This window comes from Berghia stephanieae, chromosome 1 (genome assembly GCF_034508935.2).
Source record: "Berghia stephanieae isolate SIO BIC M18660-M18661 chromosome 1, UCSD_Bste_1.3, whole genome shotgun sequence".
In the NCBI taxonomy this organism is placed as follows: Eukaryota; Metazoa; Mollusca; class Gastropoda; order Nudibranchia; family Aeolidiidae; genus Berghia; species Berghia stephanieae.
The window spans coordinates 26,768,060-26,791,988 of record NC_088360.1 but is presented as its reverse complement, the minus strand read 5'-3'; the positions used below and the strand labels follow the sequence as shown (position 1 = coordinate 26,791,988).

The window sequence follows — 23,929 nt, the reverse complement described above, 5'->3', positions numbered from 1 at the left end:
ACATCCGAAAACTCCAAAAAACGACCACATCATCTATCTTTGCAAATTGAATTAAAGCTTCCATTCCATTTTATGGTTGATGTTTATTTCTTTAGGATTCAAACAGTAACATTTTGGATTACAGCCGTGGAGTATTTTGTAAAAGATAGCATTTCTCGAGTGGACTTCATATTACATAGATATTAACATTTTGATCGGTCGAGTGGTTAAAGCATTGCACTGTGACCCGGAAAGTCCCATGTTCGATTCCCGTTTCAGGCACTTTCATTTTTTTTCTTTGGGCAAGATTATTAACCGCCAATTTGCTCATTTGGACAACATGCGTGATTCCTGTTGACATCAGACATCTTGTTTGATGAATTATCTATAATATTCCTTAGTGGAATGCCTAGGCGACAATGTCTTATGATGCCGAGTCGGAAAAAGAAATAAAGAGTGAAATAAATCGAAGCTGGTTTGAATTAGTCACTCGTCAATTTCATATAATTTCATATAATTATGTGTATTGACAACAACATCATCAATATGTCTGTATTAAAAAAAAAATGTACTATTAAGTATGTCACTGTGGTGTAGTTAGTGGTGGTGTTCCCACGTCTCTTTGATTTTCAGTCAATGGTCCTAGGTTCGAATCCTTTCCTTGTCACCGGGGGGGTGAGCTCTTGAGTAAAAAGGGCATAATTTAACGTGTATTTTTCCTGCCCAGTCACATCCTGGTGTCCAAAAAAATAAAAATAAAAAAGACTGCCTTTGTCCAAAAATAGCTAATTTGTTCTTAAAAAAATATAAGCCAAAGCTCTTCGCTTATATGTGCATCGACCTCAAAAAAGATACTACATGGTAAAAAATAAACAGAATCCCGACGGTTAATGCAAACGTACAGAGCAATTTTTCCTGAGTAAAATACAATCAACATTTTAAAAATATCTTAATCAGGGACAAAGTTGCAGGTATCACAGTAACTGTTGCTGAAGAAATAGTGAACTTTTTAAAAGACTTTTTTTTTTTTTTTGGATCATATCAAAACAGTCAGCATGACATCTGACACTTTTTATCTGACAAGTACACAGGCCAAGTAAAATATATATTTGAAAACGCCTAGAGCATGGTATTAAAAGCCTTTAAAAAATGCTATATAAACAAGATATTAATTTCAATATTCAAGACACACAAAGGCACCACTGATAATAGACTGTAGTTATAAATATGAAAGAGAACTAATCACTCACAACTGACAAAAAAAACTCCCAAAAGCTTAAACAGTAGCTAAGACGGAAAGTCATTGTATGTTGTAAGTCACAAAAAGACACACATATATAGTAGTTTTCAAGAAATTTGGAAATGATGACAAATTATAAACACGTTCTATAGAATAATGATCACAGTAAAATAAATTAAAGTATTGGTCATTTTGTAAACATAAAACTCTTTAAAATATAATTTAAAACTCAATTCTTCGCTGAAGTCGTTTGATTAAAACATATGAAGGAAATGAATAAATATAATATCTTTGATTTAAAATGAGGTATGGTTAGTAAAAATGTAAATGATTTTTTTGTTTTTGTTTCAGACACATTAAGTTACCTAGTGACTGTATCAAGTCAAAGGAAATGTTGAAAAAATATTTTTAAAATTATAAATTAAAAAAGACAAGTTAACATAAAGTTAATTTTTCAAAAAAACTACATTGTAGACCCAACTCAACAAAGCAACGATAAGTTATCATGGATTTTGTGTAGATAATTAAATAATTTGTGACAAATCGTCTCAAAACCGTATCACGAAGGGGTGAAATCGATTATCAAAATTCAATATTAAGCTTAAATTTTAAAACTCGAGTGACAATAATTGTCCTTTACGAACGGAGAGAGTTTTGTTTCTTTAACTTCAAATAAATAGATTTTAAAAATTCTGATCACGATGAATTTAAAATTAAATCCTGTCATTCAGTATCCTCCAACACTATACCAGGTTAACACGGTTGTTCACATTCTAGTTACGCTTAGATCTTTCAAAAAAACATCTAGTGCAGGTGATTTTAGTTGTAAAAACACATTGAGGACATGCCAAAAGCATCTTCAAATTTGGAACATTTTGAATGTTCCTAGTAATAATTCACCAAAAAAAAATCATACGCAGATGAATAACGCCAAGCAACATTCCCAGACATTGAAATAAAACATTCTTTTTTCAAAATTTGGCCAAAAAACTTTTAATTCTGATTTTGATAAATAATAGTCAGACTTTATATTATTTTGAAAAGTTGGGTCATAAAAGTCGATAAAGTCTTTAATACATTTGTTTCACCAGTGTCATTCTTATACAATTATAACTTACAAATAAATTAGATAACCAGTCAAATTACAACGTCTTTCATTAAATATAACATAAATACTTTCTTACTTCTTATTAATAAGTTCTGATTTGAGCCTATCGGCAATTGCTCTACGCATGGCCAGTTTCTTTTCATCCTCAGCACTAGAACCGTTCCCCTCCCCAATGTTTTGTTTTAAGGCAGCTCGAGCAGCCCGGGCTGATGCTGGCCTTTGAGGCTGAGATTTTTCCACGGACAGAAGCTGTTTTTCCCTTTCCCTCTTCTTCATCTCCATCAACTTGTCTCGCTGTTGGCGTAGAAATTCAGCCCTCTTGTTGTATTCCTCTTCAGACATACCAGCCATGTTGGCCTGAAAGAAAAGTCATAATAATAAATAATAATAATAATAAATGTACATTTATATAGCGCTTATGCCGAAGCTTCAAAGCGCTTCACATTTACCATCTATTGGGAAAATAAGAATACAAAAGCCAAAAGTTCTTTAAGTGTTATAATATGATATGAGCCTGCTTCGAACTTTTATTACCTATTTGAAGAGCTCGACAACTAGACCAGCAGGCACTCTAGCCTACTACATGGGCTGGATTCTATGCCCATTGACGAAATTGTGACTCTAGCCAGGAACAGACGTGCTTGGTCCCAATATGTGAATTCCCTGTGACCGTGACACTTTTATGCTGATGTAGCATAGCACCTTATATATGCCGTACTAATGTACAATGTAACTCATACATACATGATATGAGCCACTCTAAGGAAACTGTCCACATGTCGTATTTTATGGAAAATTATTTATTTATTCTTAAAATTCAGATTTTTTTTTTTCGTAAATTATATAAAAATTTAGTCTGTTACTTGTATCAGGTATGTGTATAAGATGAGGACAAATTTATATGTCAATTTTACACTTCGACAAATGGATGATGCCAAGTCTGCAAAGATAGATCATCATCAAGCCCTACTGCAACCTCCTCGTGGTGTCGAACGGTAACAGGTCAAGCTGGCCAACTGCAGAGGGCGACAAGAATAGGCAATGGCAAACCATTCTTGTAACTTTGCCGAGTTAACTGCATAAATAAGTCCAAAAAGTTAAACGGTGACAGCGTAAAGGGGAGCATGTTTTCACGGAAGACTGCTGCCTCGCTTGGTTGGGAGCGTGATGTTCGTCAGGTCACACCGAACCGTCAGCCAGTTACTAGGCGAAATAAATTTAACAAACGTGACAAAACCAAAATTGGGACATGGAATGTCAGGACCTGTGCCCAAAAAGGAAAACTAAACAACATTCTAAAAGAAATGAAACGGCTCCAAATAAATATTCTTGGCCTGGCAGAGATGAGATGGAAAGAGCAGGGAACCATGTCAAAACAAGAAAACAACACGACATATAAGATCATATGGAGTGGTGGAACCTCTTTCCAAAAAGGAGCAGGGATGATCTTAGACCAACAATCAACCAAATTTTACAAAGGGCACGTAGCAATCTCAGACAGAGTTTTGCTGGTTAAGCTAAGAGGACCTGTAGTTGACACCAATATTATTCAAGTTTATGCACCAACAGAAGAGGCGACAGATGCAGATATGACAGAGTTTTATCATTCACTAGACAAAGCAAAACGAATGTGTAAATCACAAGAAGTCCTTATGGTAATGGGGACCTAAATGCTAAGATTGGCAGAGGCAGAGATGGTGACATAATCGGACCACATGGACTCGGAGACAGAAATGAACGAGGAAACATCTGGGCAGATTGGTGTAGAACAAATAAATTAATGATTTCAAACACCTGGTTTCAACAACACCCAAGAAGAACCTGGACATGGCAATCACCAGGGGACAGAGCAAGGAACCAGATAGACTTTATAGCAGTATCATCAAGATTCAGAAATGGCATATTAAATTGCAAAACCTACCCAGGCGCCGATGTAGACAGTGACCATGTCCCAGTTGTTTGTACAGTAAGGATAAAGTTTAAAGCTATTCAGAGAACAGCTGGTAGAATAAAGAGGGATTACAGGTTATGCAAAGACAATGGCATACAAACAAAAATGAGAGAAGAATTTGAAAATGCACTCATGATACAAAGCCAAAGTGAACCTGATAACGAAAAATGTGAAAAACAATTTGATATATTCCAAAAGTGTGTCAAAGCAACTGCAGAAAAGCATTTACCAATAGCTCAAATAAACAGCAAAAAGGAATGGATGACAAATGAAATTCTAAACCTATTTGAAGAAAGACGAAAATGCAACAGAGGGTCTGCAGAATACCAAACATTGAACAACCACATTAAATCCAAATGCATCGAGGCACACGAGAACTATCTAGACTGGAAATGCTGCGAAATCGAAAGAGAATACAAACCCAACCCCCAACAAGCTCACCAAAGAATAAAAGAACTATCAGGGAAAAGGAAAAGCAAAGCAGCAGGAAGTTGTATCCAAAACAAACAAGGGGAACTGCTATTTGAAGAACAACATATAGAAAGCCGATGGGTAGAATACATAGGCGAACTGTACAATGATCCAAATAGAAATGAACCACCACTGAAATTCAAAGAACCATTAAGCGGACCAAACATCACCAAAAGTGAAATTGAACATGCCATGGAACGAATGAGGGATGGTAAAGCAACAGGCCCTGATGGAATATCTGTAGAGGTATTAAAAAGCCTAGGAGATCTAGCAATTGATGAACTTCACATATTATTCAACAATATATACAACACTGGGAAAATTCCAGAAGATCTCTGTAACTCTATTTTCATAGCAATACCAAAGAAAGCAGGTGCAGTCAGATGCGAAAATTTTAGAACTATAAGTTTAATAAGCCAAATCAACAAAATACTGTTGCGTATAATTATCAACAGGCTAAGGAATAAGATTAACCCCGAAATCGCAGAAGAACAATATGGATTCCAACCTGACAGAGGGACAAGAAACGCAATATACCTCCTCCGTGTTTTAAGTGAAAGAGCTATACAGGTTCAGACCCCACTATACCTCTGTTTTGTCGACTACAAAAAAGCTTTTGATAGAGTACGCCACGAAGAAATACTAAAACAACTGCACTCCATTGGCGCTGATGAGAAAGACCTCAGACTCATGCAAACATTATACTACACCCAGCAGGCATCAATCAAAATCGGAAACTCTACAGGAAATTCCATTCCTATTAAGAAAGGAGTCCGTCAAGGGTGTGTTGCCTCACCAGATCTGTTTAATCTATACCAAGAAACAATCATGAGGGGCATAACTAATATGGAGGGAATAAAAGTAGGAGGTCACAACATAAATAATATAAGATACGCAGACGATACGGTACTCATTGCAACATCAGAAATCCAACTTCAAAAGATTGTTGACAAAGTGGTAGTAGATAGTGAAGCCAAGGGAATGGAAGCGAATATCACCAAAACGGAATGCATGGTAATACAGAAAAACCCCAAAAACAACAACACCTGCAATATAACGATTCACGGCGAGCAACTTACCAACGTAGAAAGTTTTAAATACCTAGGTTCAATAGTGACAACAGATGGAAGATGTAACCGAGACATACAAGCAAGAATAACTCAAGCCAAACAGGCCTTCATGGACCTAGGAAACATTTTGAAAAACAAACAGATGTCGTTCGGGATTAGATTCCGAGTCTTGAAGTGCTACGTGTGGCCAATCTTGTTATACGGATGCGAAAGCTGGACTAAAAATGCAGAAACACAAAAGAACATTGAAGCTTTTGAAATGTGGTGCTTGAGAAGGATGCAGAGAATATCGTATACTGCACACAAAACGAACAAAGAAGTGCTAAAACAAACATACCAACAAAGCGGATCGACAACTATCCTTTTTCGGACACATAGTAAGGAAAGATAAGAATGAATACCTGGCAAGTTGTGGAAAAATACCTGGTAAACGCGCCCGGGGGAGACAAAGAAAAACACTCATAGACCAACTGAAGGCTTCACCAACCTAACAATCCAAGAGCTGTTTGAAAAAGCAAGAGACAGGGAGGAATGGAGAGAGATAATTCATGCAGTATCCGAAGCCTGGACCAGGCATGGAACCTAGAAGAAGAAGAAGAAGAAAAGAGAAAATTAAAACGAACCACTTTTGTACATAAATTGATTGAGCAGAATTTCAATAATGATATAAATATAAAAATGATTGGATTTATATGGCGTTGATAAATGGATGGTAACTACTGTGGTTTTAAGTTGAAAAGGAAAGGAATGTATTTGGCGGATGGTTTAGATGATGGTGTCAGACAAAGGAATATAGATAACTCATCAAACAAGATGTCTGATGTCAACAGGAATCACCCATGTTGTCCAAGTGAGCAAATTGGGGGTTAATATAATCTTGCTCAAGGAAAAAAATGAAAGTGCCTGCAGCGGGGCTCGAACCCGGGTCCTTCCAGGTCACAGTGCAATGCCTTAACGACTCGGCCACATCAACCCCCCCCCCCTCCCCCATTTATTTATATTGATAATATATCATTAGTTATAAAAACAGACAAGATTAAACAGTCGAGTTACATACAGCAGCTTTTTGTACAGCCCTAGTGTGAGCATCAGAAGAATTGAACTCCGACTCTGCAGACTTCAGCCAGGCTGCTGCGGCATCGGCACTGCTGGCACCTTGACCTTTGACCCCTGGTAGATTGTGCTGGGCTACCATAGGCTTGGGTCCTGAAGACTGTGTGATAAAACGAACAAAAAACAAACATACAGTTACAATATTATGGGGGTCCTGATAACTCAGTTGGTAGAGCACTCGCTTCACACACAAAGGGACTGAGATCAATCCCGGGTGCAATCGAGATTTTTTTCTGATTGCCCTGTCTTCTCAGTAGTGAATGGGTTTCTGGGTCTGTTAGATCTGGTGGAAAGTACTTTGTGATAGAATAATGTTCTATCCAAAGGATAGCAATCAATTGCTATTGTCCATTTCATAGAAACCGGGATAGACTCCGGTTCCATGGGCCTAATGGTTCTGAAGGACTACTATTACTATACTACATTGGTGAATAAAAAATAGTCTTAAAGTGAGTCCAAAAACCTGAGAAAATGAGAGAATGCATGAGTAAATGTTATGTAGAGTTGTTATTAGTGTTGATAGATTGTTTTGTTTACCTATATATTTAAATGTAGTAGAAAGATCATAAAGACCTGATATCTATTTGTTGATTAAATTAATAAGATTTCTCAACTAATTAGTTCTTGCATTGTATATATTCAATTCTCTTCGACATATCCTCAAGTTGGTTTGACAAAGTGCCAAATGCTGACCTTTGGACAAGAACAAACCAAGAGCAAATGGATGTCCAGGTCAGACGCAGAAAGTGGCGATGGGTTGGTTGGCCATACCCTGCGAAAAGAGCCCTGTAATATAACCAAACAGGCTCTCAAATGGAACCCACAGGGCAAGAGGAAACGGGTCGTTCATAACAGACTTGGAGGAGAAGCCTCCACCAAGATTTGTGCGTTTCCAATCTTACCTGGAGTGAGGCAAAGGTCTGTGTCAAGGACAGAAGAATATGGAAGAGTGCTGTTGAGGCCCTATGCTCTGCCAGGAGCCAAGAGGCATAAGTTAAGTAAGTCATATTTTCAATTCACATTAATAACAGCATAAATCAAGTTCAATCACAGAATATAGAATTTGCAATCCAACATTTGACTTGACCGCTGGTAGTGATATGATTTAACTCTCTCCTTACCAGCCATTTTCAGGATTTTTCCCAAAACTTCACACCCAACTAACACAAAAATAGACTTTTTATCACTCAAACACAATAGCAGTAAAGTTCTTGCAATGCATAATTTCTTTTAGCAAAACATGCTATACAACACACTATTCATTTTCTTTAAATTTTATCATCAGTAACACACTTTATAGTCACCTGGAACAACTACAAAAGACGTCTAACTTCTACGTCATGGTACAAGACCGAAGGGCTAGAGCTCAGGTGGTTGCTGGTTCGGATAAGTAAGTAAGTCTTTAAATTTTATGATGTACAAAAGAAATTTGAATAAGAAAAATGTTAGTTGTATCGTAACGAATGTGACAATTTTCCTATAGTTGGTAAGGAGAGGGTTAAAAGTGTAGCAAGAGCTGCTGATCTCTGAAAAATAGATCAAAATAAAATTGACTTACCCCCTGAGATCGTTTTGGTTGGTACGAGGCAGGGGGTGGGACACCTGATGATTTTGGAGACGTTTTCCGTCCACCGCTGGGATCGCTTATGGCTAGGGATTTGTGCATTGCCTGGATGGTGGGGTCAAGGAAGAGAACTGATAAGTTGGTCAGGCAGAATAATCAAATATGTGACCACCCATCCCCAAAATGGTGTTATGGATGCATGTTTTAATTATATAACCACTACTACAGGGTAGGTGGACTAGTGATATGACACTCGCTTTCGGATCGGAAGGTCCAGGGTGCGAGCCTCTGGCTCGGCGCATAGTTGAATCCTTGGAAAAGGCTCTTTACTCACATTCTCTCACGGTACTGAGGTGTAAAATGAGTACCCGGCCATTGCCAGCGTTGCCTCTGTCACAAAAAAAAATTGTAATATCGCCTGAAAGGTGTCATGTTTCGTTCTGGTGTTGCTGTTGGTCAGGGACCCCTTGTAAAGTGCTTTGAGCACAGTGGATATTGCAGTATATAAAAGCTCATTTTAAAAAAAAAAATGTTATCAATGATTTTGATGGAGTGAAGCGATGAAGAGAGTTATACAAATATACTGTCATTATTATTGTAAACAAGTTGTCCGGATAGCTCAGTTGGTAGAGCATTCACTTCACAATCAAAGGAAACGAAATTGATCATGGGTGCAGTCAACATTTTTTCCTGACCCCCCTTGTCTACCCAGCAGTGATTTGGTAGCTGGATCCTTGAGATCTGGTGGAAAGTACTTTGCGATAGACTAGCATCCTATCCAAAGGGTAGCGAGCAGTTGCTATTGTCCATTTCATGCTATAGAAACCGGGATAAACTCCCGCTCCATGGACCTAAAGGAGGACTACATTACTGTTAACATGACATTACTGTAAAAAATGAATAAAATAATGAACATTGAATGAGATAAATATGCCTCAATAAAAAGAATGAGTCTCATATTACGAACTGCAAATGGGGCTAAAAATTAGTGACCTACTGTAGTGATTTTGTATTAAAATGGAATTTTCAGGGTCAAGGTCACTCTGACATAATACTGTTCTGAGACGTTTGGTCATAAAAATTGAGAATAAAAATTAACAATGATGGCCTTTAAACGACAGGAAAACAGTTGGATATTAAACAAATAAAAAACCCCACCAAAATCTGAGCTTTTATATAGCGTAATATCCACTAAACGTGCTCAAAGTGCTTTACAAGGGGTCCCTAGCCAATAGCTGTAAGATGAGACATGACGCCTGTTGGGAGATGTTACAATTTTTTCTAAAAGAGACAAAGCTGTTAATGAAGAGACAAAGTTGGGAATAGCCAGGAAGTAATTTTAGATCTGAGTATGGTGAGATAATTAATGTGAGTAAAGAACCTTTTCCAAGGACTCAACTATGCCCGCTCGGATATCGGGACTCGACCTCAGGACTTTCCAATCAAAAGGCGAGAGCCATACCACAAGACCACATGGCCGCACACCGATACAATGATAAAACACAACACTAATCAATACAGTGCAAGCCGCTTAATTAATCTTACCATCCTTAAAATTAAAATACCCATCAATTAAAATGACTCTCATCTTGTCAAAAATTCTCAAACCTGGGACTTTAACAAAATTTTGAGTTTCTTATTTTGATAAGATGGGTGTCATTTTAATCGATCAATATTCTGAGAATGAGTATAATTTGATTAGCTGACTAAGTCCCATTCTCATCTTTAAAAGAAAACTGCAATTTTTTGTCCCGTATTTATTGTCTTAAATATTGAGCTTTTTATATAGCGCAATATTCACTAAATGTGCTCAAAGTGCTTTACAAGGGGTCCCTGGTCAACAGCAACAAATAACATGTAGAACGGGACATAACGTCTGTTAGGTGATAATATGACAATTATCGGACAAAGACAACGCTGTTAACGGCCAGATACTCAGTTTACACCTGAGTACGGTGAGAGAATGTGAGTAAAGTGTTCTTTCCAAGGACTCAGCTATGCGTTGAGCAAGGCTCGAACCTAGGGACCTTCCAATCCGAAAGCGAGTGTCATACCACTAGACCACATAGCCGCACAAAATACTAGTCTTGTTTGCCTCGTGAAGCAAAATCCACCATGTCTTGAGACTCCAGATTGTCTCTGGTGATTCTATGGAGTCCAAAAGAATTGGACTCAAGCTGTCTCCTTGAGGGGATCCAATTGAAGTTGATATTGTTGTTAATTCTCTGCCAGATTCAAATTGTAATGTAGTATTTGATAATAGGTATCTTATGAGCTTCATGTGATCTTCGTCCAAGAATGAGTCAAGGATTGATAACAACTTGGTTCTACACATTATGGTGCTTGAGATTGTAACCTCATTTTCTATCAGGATGTGACTTAGGACGTGTTGAAAGTCAATACTCATATGCAGTTTTAATTTTATTAAGATCTGTAATAATAGGGACAAAGATACAGATGTTCCAGTACACAGTAGCTAAAATGAAAGTGTTGAAGAAGGTGGGGAAGGAAAGAATATTGATCGATAACATCAGAAAGAGGAAGTTACGGTTTCTGAGACATGTGTGGAGAAGATATGGAATAGAAAAGTTGGTAACATCTGGGATGATCGAAGGAAAGAGAGCTTGAGGAAGACAAAGAATGACTTATCTAAATAACCTAAGAATGGCCAAATGTGACTTAAAAAGCAACACAGATTTCATGTGCACCGCAGAGGATCGTGATTCGTGGAGACAGCTGACCGGCAATGTGCTCAAGAGCGCAAGCCACGATGGATGATGATGAGCTAAAGAAAAAGATCTTTCTGACCATCACGTAAAATTCAAATTCCACCAGGATATTTCAAACAAGACATCAAATTACCTCTGCTAGTTTCTCCTGCTCGTCCTTCATTGTCTTCTCTAGTTTGGCACCTTCGACCTTTGACATGGCAATAATGATATGCAAATCACTCTCTTCTTTCTTTTTCTTCTTTTGCTCCCTTTCATATTCTACTTTAGATTGCCTTGGGATTGAAAAAAAGAAAATAACCCTCATAAAAACTCTTTGAATAATGATTAAACAAGCTTTTGAAAAAAGTGATATCCACTAAATGAGCTCAAAGCATTTTTTAAGGGATCACAAGCTAACAACAATACTTATGAATGCCAAGATATACATGCCCTTACAGAGAGAATGTCAACATTGCATTGCACATACGTCTCTCTTATCAACTGAGGAAATCGTTTGGTTAATGAGATATCACTCCTAATTATATTTGAGAAATCACTTTAAAAATGTTACTATATACATACTTACTTAACTCTCTCCTTACCAGCTATTTTTAGAATTTCCCCCAAAAAATTCCCCCCCCCCCCCCCCCCGCACAAAAATAGACTTTTCTTACTCAAACAAAAAAGTACAAATTAAATGAGCTCTACAAAACAGTGTTTAGTATTTATAGCTGTAATTGTAATCAAAGCATTTCTTTAAATTTTATGATGTACAAGAGAAATCAGAATGAGAAAATTGTCTGTTACATCGTAACGAATGTGACAATTTTCCTGTGGGTGGTTAGGAGAGGGTTAAAATAAAAATATAACCAATAAACTTATTTTGATGAAAAGTTCACAGTGATTCACCAATTAAATCTTTTCTCAGCCATCTTTTAGTCTAAGTTACCAAACCGTGAAGTCAGTGATTTCAGGGAGGGTCAATCCTAATCTTAGGTGCATTCCTTATTTTTAAAAAACAAAACTTAAGCTTTTATATAGCGCAATATCCACTAAACGTGCTCAAAGCGCTTTACAAGGGGTCCCTGGCCAACAGCAACACATAACATGTAGGACGAGACATGACGCCTGTCAGGCGATAATATTACAAATTTTTGGGACAGAGACAACGCTGTTAACGGCCAGGTACTCATTTTACACCTGAGTAAGTTGAGAGAATGTGAGTAAATAGCCTTTTCCAAGGACTCAACTATGAGCAGAGCGAGGCTTGAACCCAGGACCTTCCAATCCAAAAGCGAGTGTCATACCACAAGGCCACATAGCCGCAATAAAAAAAAAAAGTTGAATCTAATTTAATGTGATATTGCTGGGAATAACTTTATAGTCTCTTAACTTGCAGAAAACTAAAATTTCATTCACTAAAAATAATTCCCTTTATTCATCCCCAAAGGGAAAATTTGCCTTTAGGGTTTATTCCACTAGAAGACTGGAATCATCCAGGAATCAGCTACAGTGCACAGACACAAAGTAAGTTAGGACGAGGTGACGTGCTCAAGACCCTTTAGCACGGCGCTGCTCCTTAAACATTTTATCATTATAATATAAATAATAATATAATATAATATACTTATATAGCGCCCATTAATCCACTGACAAGTGCTCTATGGCGCTTTCCAATCACTCAAGAATATATAAACTAGCATTCACGGGACAGCGTGGCTCAGCGGTACGGTCTTTGCTTCGTACCCGAAAGGTACCGAGTTCGACTACCTGCCGCGTTGTGTGGCCTTGAGCAAGTCACCTAGCCTTAGCTCACTTAGCGGAGCTGCACTGTGGCTGATGCCAGGGTTATTCCAGTTTTCCCTTGGAATAGACCCTAGAGAAAAACTTTGGCGTGTTTCATCTAGTTTGAATTCATTTTTTGCCGTGTTTCATCCAGTTTGAATTCATTTTTTGCTGTGTTTCATCCAGAAATATAATAGAGTTGAGGCTTTTGGTCACAATAAATGCAGTTTTTTTAAATTTTAGTTTTTCAAATAGTTATAAAGAAGAACTTACTCAATAACAGCTAGCAAGACCTTGTCTTCATCATCCGACACACCAGTAGGGGCCACTGGCCTGGCTGGTTGGTGTCCCTCCTGGACGAGACTCTGGGGCAGTGACCCTCCCATCACCTGAGCGATCATCAACAGGGCTTGTTGCTGGAGCTCCAAGTTCTTTTGGATCATGATGCGAACAAAGATGGGGTAGTCTTCACAGGCAAGGATCAGGTCTGTCATGCCCTGGAAAAATAGTTGGTATAAAATGATGATGATGATAATGATGATGATGATAATGATTATGTTAATATAATGATGATAATAATAATAATATTAATAATAATAATAATAATAATAATAATAATAATAATAATAATAATAATAATAATAATAATAATAATAATAATAATAATAAATAATAATAATAATAATAATAATAATAAAATAAGAAGAGAAGAAGAAGAAGAAGAAGAAGAAGAAGAAGAAGAAGAAGAAGAAGAAGAAGAAGAAGAAGAAGAAGAAGAAGAAGAAGAAAGAAGAAGAAGAAGAAGAAGAAGAAAGAAGAAGAAGAAGAAGAAGAAGAAGAAGAAGAAGAAGAAGAAGAAGAAGGCGAAGAAGAAGAAGAAGAAGAAGAAGAAGAAGAAGAAGAAGAAGAAGAAGAAGAAGAAGAAGAAGAAGAAGAAGAAGAAGAAGAAGAAGAAGAAAAGGAGGAGGAGGAATAAAAAGAAAAAGAGGATGAAAAAGAAGAACAAAATCAATAATAATATCTAAATCACAACAAGCCAATGACAATTATTTTTTGTCATCGGCAGTTATAAAACCAATTAAAGCTGAATTAAAGGAGGATTCCTAATGACTTCTTGATATCCTGAGATTTGACAAAATTTACAAATGTATTGAAGAGCTTAGAAGAAGTAAAAAGATTGCTCAACCGTCTCAAAGCGGTTTTATGTCAGAATGAGCTAGGCAATGGAAAGTGAATTCATAGCAACAAATACGAAATTTGGGGGAAAGTTTCTATTCGTACCGTCCTACATGTTAATTGTTGCTGTTGGTCAGGGATCCCTTGTAAAGCGCTTTGAGCACGTTTAGTGGATTTTGTTTACATTTCTTATCGTTCTTATTCCAATTTCACTTTTCATCCAAACATAATACCGTTTTCAGATGATAGGTCACATGTTTTGTAATGTAGGCTTGAATAAATGATAGGATTGTTTTATTAAATGACTTGAGGATTAATTTCAATTCATCATATTATTACAAAATCAAATTCTAATGGATGGATCAAAGGTAATAAATGATATAATAGTAATAACGCGCAATGTATAGTAGTGGTGAAAAAATCTATATGCATGGATACAAATAGCTCCCCCTCATAAAATAAATACAAACAACAAATGTAAAAAAAAGCGGTGTAAGCTTCAGTATCAGAATAACTTGATTCCATTATTTAAATTATATCAATTTAACGAGTTTTTATACAACAAGCTTTCACAGTCATTCATTAGAAAACGGTAAGGGCTGCCTGAAGCCGGTGATCGTAAAATACTAACGAAAGAGTGAAAATGGAAAGGCTTCGTATGGGATCAAAACAGACAATGGACGTTTCGGGTACAAACCCTTCCTCAGCACAACAATACACAAATAAACGTGGAAAACAAATAAAATATTTGTGTATTGTTGTGCTGACGAAGGGTTTGTACCCGAAACGTCCATTGTCTGTTTTGTTCCCACCAGAAGCCTTTCCATTTTCACTCTTTCGTTAGTATTTTACAGCTATTCATTATTCACAGTGCTCATTGGTTATTGTAAAAAATCGAATAGATAGAAACTTGAATTTAATTTATGATGGCAGATAATGTGGGTGTTTTGGGTTTCCCCTTTGTCAACAAAGCAAGATGGATGATACACGAAAGATGAATGAGAGATGAGAGGATGGTGTTATTAAGGCATTCTCAACCATCTTAAGTGTACCTGTCACCATTAAAAAAAAATTTACAATAAAATAAAAATAGAATAAATAAAATTCCCTTTATTCATCCCCAAGGAGAAATTTGTCTTTAGGGTTATTCCAAGGGAAGACTGGAATAACCCAGGCGTCAGCCGCAGAGCAGCGCTGCAAAGTGAGCTAGGCCAAGGTGACTTGCTCAAGACCACACAACGCGGCAGTGGGGCAGTGGGTGATTGAACTCGGTACCTTTTGGGTATGAAGCAAAGACCGTACCACTGAGCCACGCTGCCCCTACAATGGGTAAACCTCATGTATGCACATAATCTGTCTTCATAAATGAATTGAAACTTTTATCCATTTCAAATGTTGTTATCTATTTATTTCTTCGAGTTTCAAGCACCAACATGTGCATTACATCATGATTACTCTGACTACTGGCAAATAATGCTGCCATAAGATTGTACCCATTTCAAGCTAAAACCATGAAGATGTGTATTATTTTTATGACCCGCCACATCAAATCGGTCTCATGTCGGGGTGATTTAGATGCTGAAAATTTGAATAAACAACCAAAATATGAAGCTTGAGCTTGACCATTTTTTTTTATACAAAGCAATATCCAAAGCGCTTTACAAGGGGTCCCTGACCAACAGCAACATGTAACATGTAGAACGAGACATGATACATGTTAGGCGATATTACAGTTTTTCCGACAGAGACAACACTGTCAATGGCCAGGTACTCATTTTACATCTGAGTACAGTGAGAGAATGTGAGTAAAGAGCCTTTTCCAAGGACTCAACTATGCCCCGGCGAGGCTCGAACTCGGGGCCTTCCGATCTGAAAGCGAGTGTCATACCATTAGACCACATAGCTTGGGTTAAGTTTGTTAGTTTTATTGAGGCCTTCGACTCCCCCTGTCCACTCAGCAGGGATTGGATAGCTGGATCTGTTAGATATGGAAAGTACTTTGCGATTAATAAGTGTCCTATCCAAAAGGGAGCAAGTAATTGCTTTTGTCCATTTCAAGCTATGGAAACCAGGATAAACTCTGACTCCATGGGTTGTATGTAATGGCCCTGAAGGGCTACTGTCTACATCATTATAAAAGTGACCAACAAAAAAATTTTTTAAAATCACACTTCTGGTGTCTTTATAACTTATAAATGTAACTATAGGGAATGAGATTAGCGGAAGAGTAGCGTCCCTTGATTGGGAGCGGAAAAGTTATTAGAGAGAGAACGTCGTGTTGGTTGTGCGGCATGAGACACTTCACCGAAAGCGAGGACGAGAGAGAGACGCATGCGCAAAACCATTTTGAAGTTCTCTCTGTAGGGTGATGTCCAATCAAGGGACGCTACTCTTCTGCTAATCTCATTCCCTATAAATCACCTTTTGGAATTGAGCTCCCCCAACCTATGATGTGGCCACTGTCTTAAAACGTTATTAAGTCAGAATGAATCAGATCATGAAACGTGAATATAGGATTGAAGTGACAGATAATAAGAGCTGTGATATTTGTGCAATGTAATAAAACTATGTTTATTCTCAATCATAACAAATAAAAATTAACCTCAAGTTTTATATTTGAGCTTTTTTAAAATATATAGCTCAATATCCACTAAACATGCTCAAAGCGCTTTACGAGGGGTCCCTGGCCAACAGCAACAATTAACATTTAGGATAGGGCATGACTTCTGTTAGGCGATATTACAATTTTTCGGACACAGACAATTCTGTTAACGACCAGGTACTCATTATACACCTGAGTATGGTGAGAAAATGCGCATAGTGAATCTAGAACCCAGGACCTTCTGATCTGAAAGCGAGTGTCATACAACTAGACCACATAGCCGCTATAAATTCAATTCCCAGCACTAAGTTCATCCTGACATAAAATACCGTTTTGAGATTGATGGTGGGTCGTGTATTGTTTAGGGTGGGACGATATTTCGCAGTTGATTAACAAGCACAGCTTTGATATGTGCTGTAATATTTGTATAATATTATGAACAACCGTGCTCCCTATTCTCAAAACAATGAAGGTATCACTGAATAGGATGGAAAGCTTTGATGTCATCTACCTTAAGATATTCTAATTTTGAAGATAAATAAATAAATAAATAAATATATAAATAAATAAATAAATAAATAAATGAATAAATAAATAAATAAATAAATAAATAAATAAAGTATAAACTCAAAAAAATATATATAAATTCCAAAGCACCAAAGTATACTCCCCAATCAACAGAGTTCAAGTTGAACAAAATACAAATGGTGAATATGACAGCATAAATAGAGAAAGAAAAAAGAAAAAAAACCCAAACAAAATCAAATCGCTGATAATAATAGTGATCTGTGATGCATTTCTATAAATATATTTATATATAAGATTACAGTGGTTTCTGCCTAGTAGCATGTTATTTCCGTGTGATGCAATATTTACTTTATAAATCTCCCCTCTTGAATTTCAGTACCCTTAGGTGAACTCTTGCCTTAATATTCATTCACATTAATACAATACTCAATTAAACTGCTTTAGACAAAACAAAACAATAAAAAAAAAAACAAAAAAAAACACAAAATGACACCAAAAAAAAAAAAAAAAATAAAAAGAAACACAACCGACTGAAGCTAGCACTTTTAATAGGAAAAATAAATTAAAATTTCTGCCCCAAACTCACTATTAATGAATCTCAATCTACTCATTGATTCAAACTGTCGAAATCTGCCAAACCGTCAATTACAATTAAAGAATTTGAAAACTAATCCTTTTTCAAGATAGGTCAAATTCAATACGTTCTGAAATCAATTTCAACCAAAATAAAAATATTTTAATAAAAACAATGTCTGAATTTTTAAAAAAAGAAGATAAAACATTACAAAAAAAACCACCCAAAAAACCCCAATAAAAAACCCAACAAAAAACATAAAAGCGACACATGCATTTCCAAGCATGTTTGATAATTAATTCATAAGAGATTGTTTTTTCCCCTGCTCTTAATTTCAGAACAACTTAGACTAGACACACGTATTGAAACCTGACTGAAATCCTGGACCGCTAAGTGCGTAGTTTTCTTCCCATTGATGCCCATAAACGAAAAAACCACTGTAATAGCAGTACGCACACAAAATTGAAACTGGCAACCTGAAATTGCCTTTGGAATCTATCATATGAATTCCCACAATCCTCTTCTGAGCATAAGTCATCTGAAAACAAATCAAATCTATTTTTAAAACTTGATTGGGGCTCTGAAATGCATTTATAAAATTTGAGCTTTCTTCAGTTTAAGAACGGATATTCAGTCTTCTCAATAAAATCACGCTGGTTCAACTCGAATTGCATAAATTAGACAACCAACAAAGTTTTCTGGGTCTGATTTCGCTTTGGGAACAAGCTGGAAAATCATAATTTTATGGACAAAATATGGACAAAATTTGGACTACCTCTAACAAGAAATTAAAAAAAAAAAAATTCAAATTTTTTTAAAGGTAAAAAAAAGTAGTTCATCTGAGCCATCAAATCCCTGAGGCCTGATCGAGTTTATTTACATTTTTGTTGCATCAAAAAGATAGTAACAACAATGAAATTAATTGCCACCTTTTGGATAAGGCATTAGAATATTGCAAAGTATTTTGCCCAAGATCTAACAGACCCAGTAATCCAATCACTTTGGTGGACAGAGTGGTCAGAAATCATCATAATCCACACAGATTTCTAACAAATCTTCTTGTTTTTGATCCCAGTTCTCTACTAAATAAGTTATTGGAACTGCCTGCATCATAAGCAAAACTTTCTAAACATTCACAAAATATAAACTATTGCCTCAATCTAGTAACATGTCGGCGTGAATCCAGTGACAAAAAATTGAATATAAAGTTTTAAAATGATTGGAAATATGAAATTTGAAATGTTCACAATGTAAGTGCGGCTATGTGGTCTTGTGGTATGACACTCGCTTTCGGATTGGAAGGTCCTGGGTTCGAGCCTCGCGCTCGGTGCATAGTTGAGTCCTTGGAAAAGGCTCTTTACTCGCTTTCTCTCACCGTACTCAGGTGTAAAATGAGTACCTGGCCGTTAACAGCGTTGTCTTTGTCCGAAAAATTGTAATATCGCCTAACAGGCGGCAAGTCCCGTCCTACATGTTAAATGTTGCTGTTGACCAGGGACCCCTTGTAAAGCGCTTTGAGCACATTTAGTGGATATTGCGCTATATAAAGCTCAATCTATTATTATAAGAAGCTTCACTTATTCTTCTCAATCATGCAATCGTATTTAGCCTAAGTCACATATTTTTAATCCATAAATTCATTTTTCAGCACCTAAATCATCATCTCGGCAAAACACCATTTTGAGACAATGTTTGTAATAAGAGACAAATTTACCCTGAAATCCTTGAAATAAGACTTTGAATTCATGTCTTTCATGGCCTTGTAGATATCCTCATCGGACAAGCCAGTGTCTTTGCGAAACCCTTTGAGTAAACTGTCGATCTTTGAAGAAAAACGTTAAAAACATTTTAACCATTATGAACAAATGACAGGTCAATTAGCAAATGTATTCTTATGAAACAATGGCAGACTAAATTATGTCAAAACAAATTCACAACTTTGGATAAATAAGTGGTGTCTCACCTTGTCACAAAAAGCAAGAATTAATAGGCATGGTCAGTGAGCCAAGGGTGATAAAATTCTGACATTTTGTCCGAAAGTATGACACTTTATGCGTATAGTAAAATCCACTAAATTCAAGAGTTAAATAAAATCTGGTGATAGGAAATACGGATTAGGTAAGTATGTGTAAGTACAATAATAATGCCTGACTGGAGATTTATACATCACGAGTGAGGTCTGCTAAGGGAATAAATGAATCATTGTGAGGCACATTGAGCGTGGTAAATATGTGGTGGTGATCTAAAAAAACAACTCATTACCTAAGCAGCGCATTGATCAATTATTGTGCTTAAACAAGGAGCACCTGGAATTCCCATCACCAGAGCGGCTAACCACGTGGTTGGTAGATGGTGCAGTGTTCACAAATGACCATAGAAAATGTGAATTGTTTTAACAGATAAGAAGGCCAGGTGATTTGAAATTAAAAAAAAAAAAATTTAAAAATATGGAGCTGTCTTTTTGATTATTAAAGTGAGGAAAGGAAAATAATAATTTCTTGTAACCCTTTGAGTAGAATGCCAAGTCTAACATTAATCCATCTATCTGCTGGTTTGGCAGTGGCCCTGGAAAAAAAATTATGACTGACAACAAATTCAAACCAGGATTATAAGCACACAGCAGTGTCTACGTACACGGTAACTGGGCACCTAGCCTCAGGATCTACGTACATGATAAGTCCGGTAGCTGGTTTGCCGCTACAATACAAGCAATGGATGGACCTCGCTCTGTATGTGTGTGTGTGTGTATGTGGCACAATACAATATAATCCATGAAAGGCGAGATTCAAGGTTACCATGTATGTTACTGTTACCGTGTACGTAGATCCTGAGGCTAGGTGCCCGGTTGGTAACGAAAATAATGATACCCTGATATCTGCGATATTCCTCTTTATAACGAAGTTATGCATCTTTAATTGAACCCCCTTAAAACTGCTGCTGCTCACTAGACTGCCTAAAGTTACTGTGTACGTAGATACTCCGTAAGCACATATATATGTCGTCAAGTACTGGCCAGTTAATCAACTAGATCTAAACTTTGATTCTTGACATAATTGCCCTTTGAAATGTTACAAATTTTATATGTTGTTGTTACTTACCAGATTTTTGTATGTCTTGTGAATTTCTCTGTACATGGGTGAATCCTCAGTGCTAGGATCAAAGACTGAAATATGAAGAGAGAAAATTAATCTTTTGATTTGGATGGTTTTGAGTTTTGGTTCTTGACAAGATAATGACATGGTACTTATATTGTATGAGAGCAAAAGGATAAATAATTTTGTATTTTATTCTATTTCGAGAGGGTTCCAACTCTGACATGCAGAAAAAAGCATTTTAGTACTACCGAAAACTCGGGGACCTAAATAATTTTGGGGGTTTGGGAGGGGGGAAACTTTTTTTTTTTTTTTTTAAAGTCTCTCCCCTCCCAAACCCCCTACTAAAGACTTTTTTTTAAAAAAAAGTTTCTCCCCTCCCAAACCCCCAAAATTATTTGGGTCCCCGAGTTTGCGGTAGTACCAATATTTTTGTCATATCAGAAACTGTGGGGCCAGCAAATAAATGTCTATGTTGATGTTGGTTGGCTTGAAGGCTTGAACTAACCTGATTTTTAAATCAGCAACCCAAGCGTGAGGCCATAAATGGTATGACTTGGAGTAAAATATATATGCGCAGGTGAAGAAATAAGTGCTGGGTCAATATTTATACCGGTGTAGGGGCTATACGCTAAGGCTAAGGTGAGGAGGATTCTTGATTTCGTGCTTGGACTTGGACTTACACTCATGGGCTGTGATATATTCCTCAAAACTGCCTAGTCTTACGAACAAAGTTATTGCCATGCATCTTTGAACCCATCTAACCGTGAACGGCAATTTCCAGTCTCAACTTTTTAATGGGCGAGGTGGGTCGCAATTTGACTGCCACTGTTGCTGCACACTAAACAGCCGACTTTGATTTTGATGAGATTGAGTGAAGTGATTAAAAAATGTAAAGTAATGAGGCAGAGAAAAAGTATAAATAATGTATTAAGAAAAAAAACAAACAAATCCAGCTAAAACAACTCACTCAAACAATGTTCCTCGACAAAAGACAACACTGGTAGCTGAAAGAGCGGATTGCTCAAATAGAAAATCAACTCGTCAACAACAAAATCTGATCCTTTGCCTTTGGTCGCCATCTTGAATCTATACGACGCTTTCCCCGTCGATACGACAAGCGAAAGAACGTGACGCCACTGCCGGAACTCGATACATTCGCTTTTAATTAACTATTTCATTTTTGGATTTCATTTTTAACGTAGCTCGTATCCTGCTGAATGAATCTTTTTTCAATGCTTATGAGTAGAGGAGAAGTGGCCGTATGCAGGCTCTCTCTCTCTCTCTCTCTCTCTCTCTCTCTCTCTCTCTCTCTCTCTCTCTCTCTCTCTCCTTTTCTCTCTCTCTCTCTCTCTCTCTCTCTCTCTCTCTCTCTCTCTCTCTCTCTCTCTCTCTCTCTCTCTCTCTCTCTCTCTCTCTCTCTCTCTCTCTCTGTGTGTGTGTATTGCAAGCCATGTTGCGTTAGTCTTATCTGCTATGCACTTCTAATGAAGCGTCTACAAAAACAACTAATCTCGGAGTCATTCCCCAATCACATTAAAATTTATTAATTCTTTTAAGGGGATGGGCGGGTCCTGAAGGCGAAATTCTAAAATGTAATAAGTAGCTGACTTTTAGTGGTAATTTTAGGTTATGTACATCCTAATTAGAGGAAAAAAAATTGAAAACCTAAATTTCAGTTTTTCGTTACCATGGTAACGCCGCCATTTTGAAATTTGATACCCTATAATGAAGTAGTTTTCAAAATGCTAAGGCTTCGCCAAATGACAAGTTATTGACATGAAAATAGGTATATAAGTAGTATTTGAGCCATTCATTTGGGCTAAGCATCGATTTTCTAATATCTACAATAGTATTATTTTTATTGATTTTCAAAGTTCATCAATTTTGAAACATCAAAAATTGACCCATTTTTGGACTTTTGACCCACATTTACGCAAAATTTATAAAATAAATCTGAAATACAAATGCTCAGTGTTATGAAGCTAGTAATACTGTATGCACATGCGAAAAATCATGCAAAAATGTTTACAAATAAAGGAAAAGTAGCAAAATATATGTAGAAAAAGCACAAACAGAGAAAAACGCATTCAAAGTTTCAAGCACAGGAAACTCAGACAAGATCATGCTTCATGCGTCAAAATGACCCTGCTTGATGTGCAGGCCCTCCCTCTTCAGCCTCCTGTTCCTGCCTTGCCTTTTCTCGGCTTCACACACACACACACACACGTACGTACACACACACACACACACACACACACACACACTCTCTCTCTATTTATCTATTTATCTATCTATCTATCTATCTATCTATCTATCTATCTATCTATCTATCTATCTAAGCTATCTATCTATCTATCTATCTAAGCTATGAGCGGCTATATGGTCTTGTGGTATGACACTCGCTTTCGGATCGGAAAGTCCTGGGTTCGAGCCTGGTTCAGCGCATAGTTGAGTCCTTGGAAAAGACTATTTACTCCCGTTCTCTCACCGTATTCGGGTGTAAAATGAGTACTTAGCCGTCAACAGTGCTGTCTCTGTCGGAAAAATTGTAATATCGCCTAACAGGCGTCATGTCTTGTTCTACATTTTATGTGTTGCTGTCGGTCAGGGACCCTTTGTAAAGCGTTTTGAGCACAGTTAGTGGATTTTGCGCTCTCTCTCTCTCTCTCTCTCTCTCTCTCTCTCTCTCTCTCTCTCTCGTTCTCAAGTGCATAACAAACCTCTCGCTCATTCGTTTACAACCAATACTCAGTCTAGCTCGACGGTAACTCCATTCATTTCATTTAGAGACCTCAGCGCTTTTTCATTTTGTTTCATGTTACGAAGGAGGTGACAAATTCTAACTATAAAAATTCACAATAATATTACTGTTCCCATCTTGTTCGAGCTGCTGATTTTGCAAGTCGTACAATTCGAGTCTTTCTATGCATACTTGTTGCGTACGTGTCGGTACTTTTCACAA

The 23,929-nt window shown here is 37.0% G+C and overlaps 1 protein-coding gene across 1 annotated transcript; it reads right to left on the bottom strand.

Annotated features, from left to right (window-relative positions):
• Positions 1-781: 781 nt before the first annotated feature.
• On the bottom strand, positions 782-22,088 carry LOC144971089 (cilia- and flagella-associated protein 36-like). The gene is made up of 8 exons (XM_078911460.1): positions 21,935-22,088; positions 20,971-21,035; positions 19,587-19,694; positions 13,266-13,489; positions 11,359-11,500; positions 8,491-8,601; positions 6,877-7,032; positions 782-2,684 (listed from the first exon to the last, which is right to left on the bottom strand). Exons 1-8 carry the CDS (start codon positions 22,044-22,046, stop codon positions 2,400-2,402), a joined length of 1,203 nt encoding a protein of 400 aa, XP_078767586.1. The 5' UTR covers positions 22,047-22,088; the 3' UTR covers positions 782-2,399.
• Positions 22,089-23,929: the final 1,841 nt, after the last annotated feature.